Below are 12,701 nucleotides of genomic sequence, written 5' to 3' on the forward strand. Positions count from 1 at the left end.
CGACAAATTTGGCGATTTTTTTTTTTTTAAATCTGGTTTCAATTTGGCTACTGTTACTGATATTTAGAGAAAAGTAAACTATTGAATCATATTAAAACTGCCAATAATAAGAAAAAGACATTAAATTGGAGTAAAAGGAAGTCATGTGATGCACACATCAGCTCGTTCTCTTTTGTGCGCAGCAAATGACGGTGACTAAAAATATCCGGTCTATTTTTGGATTCGAAATTTGTCTGAGTATTGAATTTTGTACATGATTCCCGTGAATGGTTATTTTTTGTTTCAGGCGCCGATTCCGTCCGCTCTGTGTTGGGTGACGCCGGCTGCTACGCCTACTGCGCCATCTGCGCCAAATCCCTGCACGACCTGTTCAAGGAACCATGGAACAGGTAGGACACCCTCTATTGTTGTCATGTCCCGTTGATAGGAGTTCAGTAACATTATTAACGCACTGAACGAATGGTAGTAAAGATGACTCATTCAAAAGATACTGTTAAAACTACAGGTGCCTCTTGGAAGCCATTTGGCTCCCTGGGGTGAAGACACGGTGCCTTAGGGTGCAATGGAGGTTAGCAAATGTGATCCTTTTGGTTCCTTTAACGTTACTTTAATGTAATATGTTTGATTTCTCAATGATGCCTTTTGGTTTCTTTATGGGTGAATGACGCTAATAAAGGTGAAGACGAACCTCATAAAAGCAAGGCTAACATGTTGGCGCTTGCGCTCTGACATCGTTCAACCGCAGTCAATGGTGGACGAAGGAAGTAACAATGCATATGCACTTTCACATTAAATGAAATACGAAATTGGATTAAAACTGATATTTTCTGCGATGACTCTTCAAAATCTCGCGTAAGTACAGGCATTTGATTATAGTGTAGTTTTTAAGGATTTCGAACACATTTAAAGTACATAAGTGTTTCAAAGTACCATTAAAGTTTGCCGTTATAAACACTAATGTCTTGCTATTCTATCATGAATAAATTTTACCTAAAAGTATCTATCAGCATTGGATAAATGACATTTTAAGTTTAATGTGACTGGCTTGCCATCGTTATTTTTAATTGGATCTTTCGATGTTGACATCCAGTCATTCATTGCCTGATTGTACAAGATTTTAGCAGCCCAAACACCGTTCTGTCTAGCGGTTGCATTTTATGGCTTGTACGAAGGCGGAATATCACCATTATTATTCCCACGTCTTGAGCTTTTTGGAGCACTGGATAGATGCAGTGACTATCTACAGTGTCGAGCAGTGTAAGCACTGGATCATCTTTCGATGGTTTTGTGTGTTTGACGAAGAAGTCCACGTCTTTTGGGAATAGGAATATCCTAACCCCACCTCTTTTGGGAATAAGGAACTGGAATATTTCTTCATTGGACCAGCCAGATAAATTGGCAATACTGTCGCCATCTGGTGGTGCATCATTCAACTTGTGTGCGTTGAGATGAAATTTCGGAAACACAAGATAAGGAGGAATTTTATTGCCTGAAGTGCTTATTGCACAAATCAAAATAATATTTACCCCTCCCTCAACAGAAGTACTTCCCCCACTTGCTTCTGACCTCCAGGTGCGGACACTTTTAGATTTACGCGAACAGTTGTCGACCCCGTTTCGTCCAAATTTCAAATCCTTGAAGCGGAAAAATTGTGTTTCTCAGGAGCTGCTCTGTCATTTTCGAACGAGCAGATGTGTGCATCACATGACTTCCTTTTACTCCAATTTAATGATATTTCCCCATTATTGGCAATTTTAATCTGATTCAATAGTTAACTGTCTAAATATCACCAACAAGTGGCCAAATTGAAACCAGATTTTAAAAAACAAAATCATCTTTGAAACTTCAATTTCGAAAATATTTGCCCCAGATTCTCTGTTTTTACTCGAACATTGAACTTTGACGTTCCCTTTCCGAGAATGACCCCTCCCAAACCAGGAACTGATTCCATCTCTGCGTTTACATGCAACCACTGGCACTTGGCCACGCCCCTCTAAGGAAGAGTCCATTGTCATGAAGGTGCGTCGGGTAGAGGAAAGAAGAAGAACGGAATGAAGAGAATAGGGTTGCTGTGAAGAACTCGCAGCCAGTTGTTTTCACCAAGCGAAACACATTAGAAGCTCTCTTTTATTTTATTCAGCTCATTCTCGAAATCCAATCATCAAAATGGCGTACTCTACTTAGTTTATAGTAACAGTTAATAAACTTCCTCCATCGGCAGACGATACATTAAGAAATAAAATTATTGCTTTCGAGAAACGCACTGGAATCTCCATTGAAGTAAAGATTTCGTCAATGAAAAAGTTTTTTTTTTTTTTTTTTGCAGTCGGTATAGTTACATAATTAATCTCTTTTTTATAAAACTCGTTAAAATAGGCACTAAAGATGCCGACGTGACACTTCAACTCGTCAATACGGAAATCGTCCTTGCTTCGTACCCTACCAATGTCAAGGCTAGGGACACGTTCCTGTCCCTATATATACGAGCCGACGCATCAGCTTAAGATCCGCCTTTTTGGATCGGAGCGCGTATTTGAGTATGGTTGTCTTTTCTGTCGAGTCATCGCGTTTGGTGATTGTTCACTGCGAGGGATAATTAGAGGCACGTGAATTGTTTATGAAATAAAGTACCATTTTCATCAAATTTGGAGAAACCCGAAACATTGCTGTGGTAATCTTAGCAGCGCAACAATGAAAAATCCGATCCAAAATGGCTAAACTTTAGCTGATGCGTCGGCCTATCTATATTGCGGCTCTAGCCCACGGCTCAGCCGATGAGTTCGTGCTAACCCGAGATGGCTTGCCTGGGCCCGACTCACTAAAAGTGAGACCCTAGGCCCACATTAAGACGATGCAGGGGTTGATTTACAGGTTTAGGGCACATCCGAATGCACTTTTGGGGGTCTCTTTGTCTATTCACAGAACTATGTTTAAATTATTTACCATGTGCATTTATGAATCCCCTTTGGAGCCCCTCATAATTGTGACAAAGTAAATTCGTTACTGTCAGAATGATTAAAAATTCACCTTTAAGAACGTTTTTTCCAATTAAAAAGTCATAATTTTTAATTATTTTAAAAATACATGTACTTTTCATATTGTAGTTGCAATGCTATGCATAATTCTTTAAGAAATTTGGGGGCCTTTAGGAAGATGGGGCCCCAGGCCTAGGCCCAGTGTCGGCTTGTGCGGTAATCAGGTCCTGATGGACTATATAACAGATTTTCTGCTTCCAAAGGCCATGACGAACCCCTAGACTGGGCCTGTGTACTTTTCAAAAGTTGGCTTGCATCCTTTGAAAAGAATACTCTTGTCCACATCAAACGTGTTTTCAGCACAAAAATGCAATGTTTCGTCACTCGGTTCCTTCTTCCTTCTCTGCCTATTTTAAGGAATGGACTTTTTACTTCCTTTTACAAAAAGGGAAGTATTGTATTCGCGAACGAATATTCACTCAAAAATCAGCCTTCATTTCCATTATTCTCACCCCCGAATGAATGTTGAGTTTTTTTCCCACCCGACCACACTTGGATATGTGCCTAGGAACGTACAGACACCTGAAATATTCATTTTGACGATCCCCGAGTTAATTACAACGCGTTTTCTCGTGACGTCTGTATGTACGTATATATGTGTGTATGTATGTCACATAACTCAAGAACGGAATGTCCTAGAAACTTGAAATTTGGTACGTGGACTCCTAGTGGGGTCTCGTTGTGCACCTTTCTTTTTGGTTGCATTCGGATACTCCAAAGGGGGTCTTTTGCCCCTTTTTGGGGGGAAATCATCGTTAATTTCGATGTAAACTCAAATGGTGTTATAATTTGTCGGACACTTGGCGATATATCGCCAGTCTTTTGGTCGCCAAGTTCTGTCGCCAACTTGGAGACAAATTTGGCGTTTTTTTTATTGATTAATCACGATTGCTTATTGCTTTCATTTGGCTGTCCCTATTGCGAAAAACATAATTTGAATTCAAAGTTTCGGAATTCAAATTAGAATTAATTGGGGGAAGTAGGTCACAGATTTTACTTTTTTTTTTTTTAATTTGGTTTCAATTTGGCCACTGTTGGTGATATTTAGAGAGTAAGCACATTAAAATTGCGCATAATGGGGAAATGACATCAAGTTGGAGTAAGAGGAAGTCATGTGATGTACACATCAGCTCGTTTCTCAGATGGTCGCGGTCTAACCTGTTGTTCTTGTTTCCAGGTCCTTCTGTGAGGAGGTGGTGTCGGGGCTCATCGAGCACGTCGGACTCCCACAACAGGTGAGAAACACTCCTTGTGTTTTTTTTTTTTTTTTTTTTTTTGTGGAAAATGAACCAATGAACGGATTCAAAGGTTTCGCGAAATCCACCTACGCTGTTAAGGTAGACGAACAGCCTAATTTTAACAAAAAATTAAAGTTAATATTAAAAAAAATTTATTTTCATCCAAAAGTTTGGAAAATTTTGATATTAACTTATAAAATTTTTTAAAAAAATAATAAATTATTTAAAAAACAAATAAGTAAATTTAGACTCAGATCATAAAAATAAACCAGTCAAACATGCATGAAAAGTTTTACGGAAATATATAAGAAACTTTTCGAGATATCGTGCGCGCAAAACGAGAAAACCGAAGAAACCGGCACCTGAGAAAAAGAGGCTTAAACAGCTGCTGTTAACATAAATCTCTATGGGGAAAGTTTACGCATTTTCACGATAACTTGAAAAAAATTTTGCGTATGGTAATAAATAAGGTATCAAATTGTTCAGAATTAAATTAGGCATAACATATATTTTTTTCCAGAAAGTCGAACATTTTGAAGGTTAAGGGTAATTAGACCCCTTAAACCCTCCCCGAAATTGTCTTCTGGTTACGGCCCTGAAATAATGTTAAGAAAATGGATATAGCACATTCAAGTTATACTATATTATAATGCATATGAATTCATTTTTATGACTTTTATTTCAGTACATTTACTCAAAAGTTGACGAGTGTGTGTTGAGGACATGGGATAGAAATGACGTTTCACCTACATTTTATTTTTTTTTAAAAAGTAAAAATTAAATACAAAATATGGTTGATACACATCGTTAATACTCTTTATGCGTATTTCAAATAAAATATGCCATTAAATAATTAAAAACTGAGCGTATCTATGTATGTCCATGCTTCTTCTCCCGAACGACAGTGAACTGACCATCGAACCAGGTATCGATGGATTCGTCATCTTCCCGTCTTCATGTTTGGCTATTTAACATAATCCTCCAATAGTAATGAGCGGAGACATCCATTAAAAACTATCAATTATGTAACTTGGATTTCGACATAAAATCCCTAATTTTCGAAGGCTTTCCTCCATTCAAATGATTATTCAGTGCTTCATCTCCACTTTCCGCAACAACCATAGACTAATAATAAGAATAGACCGAGCTTTCTCATTCTTGCTGATGAAGAAAATTGGTTCATAGATGTATCATGTGACTGGTGGAAGGGCTTGGCGTAGACTTTGGCAGCGTGGTTGCTAGATGGCAGCATTATCTATAGTTTGGCACTCGACATGTATTTTAAGACAAAGTGTTTTCATTAAAAAAAATTTTCCCAGGTGCAGAGATTGAACTGTTTTTCTTTTAGTTATGCATTATTTTGGCATTAGTAATGGTTTTTGGTCACAGTTTTCAGTAACTTTTATTTCATTCGGAACAACTACATCAGCGTTGGCGTAAACGTAATGGCGTAAACGTTTTGCGTTAACGCAAAAATGTACTAATCGGTATCTTAAATTGAAATTGTAGGTAAAACTCTTACCGTTTGCCGATTCTTCTAGGTCGCTTGCATCTTTTATTGCTTAGAGAGTTATTGAAATTGACTAAAGAAAATGCACAATACTATCTAAACGAAAAACTCACTATATTAACAAAATATTTACAACTTAGAATAACAAATTTACAAATTGGACTCCATAAAAGATCATTCCATCAATTCTATTTATTTTATTTCTCGTTGATCGTCTGCTACGATCGACGCCCGCTGTTGCTAGGATATCCACCAGTCACATGGTTTGGTTTATGAGCAGCAAAAGGGTTGCCATAGCTCGGTCTACTCTTATTATTAGTCTATGGCAACAACGCTTTTATTAAATAACGTGAAGAAAATCATCGAGATAAAAGATCTTTGCCATTTTTTTTTCTCGAATATGAACAGGGAAAATTCTTGTTTTTGTTTTGAGGCTTTTCCTGTAATCAGGGGATTTAAAATGTTTCCTTTTTGGGGTTTTTTCGCAATCTCTGCCGCAAAATTTCACTGACTTTTTTTTTTTTTTTTTGGTTTATAAGCCTGAGTGTTGAACTCACGTCACTTGACATAACTTTTATTCTCGAGGTGGACCGTGCAAAGCCTGGCGGGGCAGCTAGTATGCCATTAAATGATGACTCATATTGTATTTGAAAAAAAAAGCGACTACTGTTTGACCACTTATTGTATGTAATTTGGCAGTAGGCCAAATGAAGATGATTCCATCTGAATGAATATGGCATGGGAGAAGGGAAAATAGCGATGGGATATTGACACACGCGTATTATAATGTTACTAGTGCCTTATTCATTTATTGCATTCTCTGAAATAAAATGAAGGGAAACAAAAACAGTTACTATAGAAAAAACAAAAAGAAAATACAATGTTTTCATTTCGTTCGAGAATGTAAAAGCAAAATGGTAAGTTCAAAACTATGTTGTGAATAAATAAATAAATTAATTAATTCTTGCAGTGAGAATATAGATCGAATATACTTTAGATTGAAATAGTATTGCCGTGAGCAAATTTTCATTTTTACAAAACTGGGGCTAAATAATAGAGAGGCAAAAGTGCGCATCTGAAACAAACCAACTAACACCCCTATAAACTAATAGATAGGTCCATTTCCACCTATAAACCGGATATTAGCCTTTCCGTGTAATCGATGGTCAGACAGTAATAATAAATATTTAAGTGTAAGAGGCAGCATTAGGACGCAAAAGTTAACGAATCGAGAAAATAACTCATTATGAGGGAGCGAGAAGCAAAGGGATATCAGTGCTAATATTAAAATTTCGGAGATAGTCAATACAAATGGTAGGAGAACCTCTCCTACTAGATATGCCATGCCTGCTCTTAATTTACTGAATATACCATGCCTTGCCTTCAATCTTCGAGTTGAACCGAACCACTGCTTCGGTCACTCGTCTGATCTGTGCTAATTCTATATTAGCTACCAGTTTGTTTGGCACTCTTGGCTTCCTTAATCTCCAGCTCAGTCACTTCGAATGCCGGGCTGATGAGTGCTAATAAGCACGAAACTGCAGTCCTCGACCGGAAATGACTGAGCTGGCGGTGTATTTCATGTATTTCTGCTTTAACCCTGGCTAATGGGCGGTAATTTACTCAATATAACCTCTCCTCTGTTTTAAACCAAAGGATGGTACTATTAGTTCTAGTAGGTGTTGCTATTACTAGTCATGACTACATGACACAAAGCATCCCGCCCTGGTGCTGCTTTACTTCGGGCAAGTTGTAGAGAACATCAAACCGTCCTGGGCGGTCATTCCAAGCTCGTCAGCTTGCGAGATCGAGATTTTCGCTCACGTGATCAGTTGTGATGTAGAAATGTTGCAAAGTAGTATTCTAATCTACTCGAACTAAGCTTGCGGCTAGGTTAGTATACTACTTTGTAGTAGAGTAGATTAGAATACTACTTTGCAACATTTCTACATCACAACTGATCACGTAAGCGAAAATCTCGATCTCGCAAGCTGACGAGCTTGGAATGACCGCCCTGGCCCGACTGAGAAGTGGACACACTCGAGCACAGCGACATGTGGCTGGTATTAAGGTTGTGCCCAAAATGCAATTTGACTCAGGCTGCATATTTTCTCTTGCATCGGCTGTGACCTGAATCAGCTGTATTCCGACCCTTCTGCTGTTTTGGAGGGACTTTGTTTGCACGGCTTCATGGACTTGGTATGATGTTTCTGTCTGCCAAGTGGGACAAGCAACAACAACAACAGGTGTTGCTATACAGCATGATTCAGAAAAAAAAATCAATGTAAGGATCCGAACTTTGGACGCGTTTTGCTCGAAACTTTAAAAAGTCCTTTTGCATCTCACACCGATGTTTCTCTCCGGCAGGTGGCGCCCTCTCTGCTGGCCATCGTGGGCGGCCAGGACTGCCAGGAGGCCGCCCTGGTCGAGGTCCTGAGGTCTGAGCCCGCCCTGGGAGGCAGCTGCCTGCGCGTCCTGGAGGACCTGGTCCTCTTCGCCGTCAGGGGAGGTGAGCTCTTACTCTCCCTCAAGTCAGGGTTGCCTAAAAAATTTCCCCCCTAAACTCAACTCATAAAACCCCTAAATGACGTCAGAAAGTCACGTGATCCTTTAACTGTGACGTCACACGTGGGATTAAAAGATCACGTGACCATTGCTATTTTTCGTTGTTGAGTGGAATAAAGTCATTTCTATGTCATTTGTGATCAAAAAGAAATGGTTACAAAGGCTCAAAAAGTATATGTAAGTAAAAAAGTGCATGAAACAATCGAAAAATAGCATTTTCATAGGTAAAAGAACATTTTTACCTAATAAAACCCTAAAATTTAAACCCCTAAATTTACCCCTAAAAATTTTTCCCCCTAAAAAAATCCCATTCCAAAATTTCCCCCCTAAATTTAGGGGGAAAACCCCTAAGTTGGCAACCCTGCCTCAAGTAATCGATGTGTTGTTTGCTGCGCTCGACGATACGAAAACTGGACATTCTTCCGATGTGCCAGCTACCAATCTAGTTACCCAATAGATGGCGCTACTGAAATCGATTCAGGGTTGCCACGCCACAGGGAAACCTGAAGAAACTGGGAAAATACAGGGAATTTAAAAATCAACGAAAAAGCAGGGAAAGTACAGGGAATTTTGAAAAATTTCTCACAAATCTGGAAAACGCAGGGAATTTTTGAATTGGATTAGCAAATTCAGTGCTCAAATATATAAACCACTGAAATAAATGAGAAAATATTTTTTTATATTAATATTAATAAAGTTCATAAAAAAAAATTAAAATAATACAAAGGTACTTTCACCCAAAGTTTTTTTTCTTGTTTTTGTTTTAGTAAATTTTAAAATGTGTATCATAAAAGCAAAAATTATTTGTTGTTTAATTTGACATGCATCCTGAAATTTATGCTAATTTAATTTAGAGAGCATGAGTTTAGTCATCAATATTCATTGTTTTGCTAAACCTTTGCACTTTTATCCTTTTAGCTGCAAGTAATGAATGGTTACGAAAAGGCTTTTTTTTTCTTGTATAAAAAGTTAAATATATTTACAATCACCATGTTATATTTTCAGTTAAGAAATTTTTCCCCTTATTTTATATTTTAATTTGATTTTTTCCCCCTGTGATTGTGATGAAACTATCAGGATATTAATGTTCTTTTGTAAATATCAGTTTCCGCTTGTTTGTAATGTTTTATACAGTGGAAACACGGGGAATTCCCCCCCCCCCCCAAATTGAGTGGCAACCCTGCAATTGCTCTTTGTATGGTATGTAACTGGCGCCACCTATTGAGTAACTAAATTACTTGAGCAGTAGATAGTACAATGGGAGTGTAGTGAAAACAGAATAACTGTTAAAAACTTCAAAGATATTTGTTTATTTGCACACTGAGAGAGACACTCCATCGAATTATATCTCTTGCCGTTCCATCCACCGCCCGTTGCCATTCCAGTAACTATAAAATATAATTATAAGAAAGAAAGAAATTAATTCATGCGCAAAATCGTCTGCTCTTCTGCAGTTCTTCAAATCCAACTCCTCCTAAATACTAAATGCCTAACACATTTACCTCAAAAAGTGATCCTCCACCGGTACACTTTCAACGCTACCTGGCAGCAATACAAGGATAGCGTTGCTATGGCGATGGATCAAAACAATTTAAATCAGATTGTTTATTGGTTAATCTCAAACTTTAACTTTAGAAGTTAACCAATTGGTGTTCTCCGCTATTAATTTCTAATGCTTTCGAACTTCGATAGATGGCAGTAGCAAGAGTACCGAAATTTGCTTATTGGGATCATTTTGCTCTATGACAAAGTGAGAAAGCGACTGGCATTTAGTATTTAGGAGGCATTGATCAAATCATAGATAATTATTGAATAAAAACTATTTCGTGATCGTCTGCACGCATTAACGTACTAATTAATTCGTAACTCCAGAGCTTGAATACGCTACCTTGCGGTGATTAATAATACTGAAGAAAAAGGTAAAACATTCCATTCCACGTGTTTTCTTTGGGGTAAATTACGGGCTTCAGACAGTTTATGGTGTAATGTAGTTTCAGAAGAATAGAAAAGAATGCTTCCCACAAACACGATTGAAAAGTACTGTCATTCACTAAGCGTCAAAGCAAGTTATAAGTTAGGCCAGGGGTGATTGTGAGTTCATCAAAAAATACCTGAAAGTTTCAAAGCGAGACGGGGGGGGGGGGGGAATCTTTGGCCCCTATTACTTAAGTGTAACTTTTCCATAGTATTAAATAGTTCTGAGTCCAAATATTGTGTGCACATTTGATTAAATTTTTAATGGGTTACAAAGTTACTTTTGAGCTGGTGTTATACAAATTATCTTGACATTTGTCCATCTTAAGGGATAGGTGTCCATCTTAAGGCTCTTGCAGGTATATTTGATGCGTATTGTATAATTTTAAAAGATTGCGGAGGTAGGGAGATAAAAGCATAACAAAAAAAAAAAACATAATTCCGGTATTCTCGGACATAAAAATACCGGAAATACGTCCGAAAATACCGGAAATTCGGTAAAATACCGAAACACAATCACCCCTGCTAAGTTACGGCATGCGTTTGTTTTACCTTTTTCATCCGCCATTAGACAGTGGCTGCAGCGACCCCTATAGTTTATTGGAGTTGCGAATAGCGAAAAAGAATTGACAGAATGTAAATTCAGCACTGGCGCTTTCATCTCTTATTACTCGGGAAATATTCAGTGGATGCCACTTTTCCGCTCGGCAGACGGAACTCCGTCTCTTAAAAAAAATAGGCGGACGCATCTCTGTCCGTCAGTTAAAAGTTTTTATTTTCCTTTATTCATTTTATAGATAAAATATTTTTCATTCTTATCCTAATTGATTGAGTAGGGTAGCGGCACCAGTAAGAGACAGGCGTAAGTTAGGATTTAAATAATGTTACAAATTCTGTGTAGATAGTAATTATTTTTGTGATTAATTTGTTGTAATCTAGCTAAATTTAGCGTTTATTAAATTATCTTTCATCTAAAATTATTGTAGTAACGTAACCTGTAAATAGTTTCCTGTCATGAATATACAGCCCCCGTACATTCGGCCGAAGTATACGGTCCCCTCATTTCTGAATGATAAATTTGTGAATGGAAAGAAAATACGAGAAGCATTTGGAATATTGTGGAAACTTTTCGATGTCTATAAATAGCCGTGGAGCATGATAAAAAGTCAGTCTCGATCGAGAAGTTGTACCGAGAGTGCTTGCTTATTGCGAGGCATTTCGCTGTGTTGTTTTTCGTATTTGGAAGTAAATACGTGTGTCACCTTCGAGTTTACGGTGTTGTGTGATGTTTGCTTAATTGCTGATGATTCATTTAGCAGTTGTTAACGATTTCTTCTGTACATAGTGTAAATAAATTTCCTGTCTTTTTCTCAAGAACTGTGTCGTCCTTTCAAGAAAGTTGGAAGTCGCACCGGATCCGTTACAATAATAAGAATTTTAGGCGACCAAAACTGATATTGCTGCAACCCATGGATAAGGTGCAACAGTTAGTATTATCAGAGTGAATTTTATGAGCCAGTTGGTATTTCCAAGGCAGGGATGGAAAGTTTATGAAGAGCCACCACGATGTTTCGTGTTCATTTGAATTTAATGAGGTTTTAGATCAAAAAATAAAGAACTTTTGCACATTTTGAAGAGAAAAGACGAATCTGTCCATGACTCATCTTTCCTCATCCTATCTGTAACTGTGTATCATCAGAATTTTCAGTGTCTGTAACTGGGCTTTGGGCCTGTTTTCGAAATAGGAATGTCGCAACCTATTAAATGTTCCTATTTTGACTATTGGATATTGTTAATTGACTATCAAAACTAAAAAATTCACCATGGCCGAATTTTAAAACACCGCGGTTGATTTTTAATGAATTTTTAAAAATCCACGCGCAAGAGTGCGCTCTTCTGAAACGTCACGAGCTTACGTCACGGTCATGGGCAGCCTTCCGCCGAAGATCCCTTGTTTTCGCTACGGACATTTTGAGTGCGCTGATATTATTATTTTTTAGAAACTCAATAATCCTTTTGAACACACTATGGAGGCCGGATTCTTTAAAGCACAATCTAATAACCTTCCTCGAGTAACATCAATGACGGTATTCGAATATTTCCGAGAGGATGAGTGGTTTAATGTTCCAGAAACGCGAGGAGTTAAATGCGAGGAGGTAAGCCTTGCGTTTCGTCTTCGAAGCCAACTGCACGTCTCCCGCGGCGGAAGAGCGCATGACGTCACTTCCTATGCCATTTGACGTCACAATCGCTTGAACTTTAAAAATTAATTAAAAAAAAAAACTACTTGTCGTATCGCAAAATTTTTTTCATCTATGATGTTCATACATGTTACTCTATCATATAAAAATAAAATTGAAAAATCGAAAACTTCCCTAT

The 12,701-nt window shown here is 37.9% G+C and overlaps 1 protein-coding gene across 1 annotated transcript in view; it reads left to right on the forward strand.

Moving 5' to 3' along the window:
• The window catches only part of LOC129232818 (transmembrane and coiled-coil domain-containing protein 4-like), a 63,363-nt gene that overhangs the window by 2,008 nt on the left and 48,654 nt on the right, over window positions 1–12,701 (forward strand). The window contains exons 2-4 of the mRNA XM_054866917.1: window positions 287–389; window positions 4,213–4,270; window positions 8,151–8,292. Of these exons, the coding sequence (XP_054722892.1) occupies window positions 287–389; window positions 4,213–4,270; window positions 8,151–8,292 (303 nt within the window). The remainder of the gene's footprint in view (window positions 1–286; window positions 390–4,212; window positions 4,271–8,150; window positions 8,293–12,701) is intronic.

The sequence above is a fragment of the Uloborus diversus genome, unplaced genomic scaffold, assembly GCF_026930045.1.
Source record: "Uloborus diversus isolate 005 unplaced genomic scaffold, Udiv.v.3.1 scaffold_14, whole genome shotgun sequence".
Classification (NCBI taxonomy): domain Eukaryota; kingdom Metazoa; phylum Arthropoda; class Arachnida; order Araneae; family Uloboridae; genus Uloborus; species Uloborus diversus.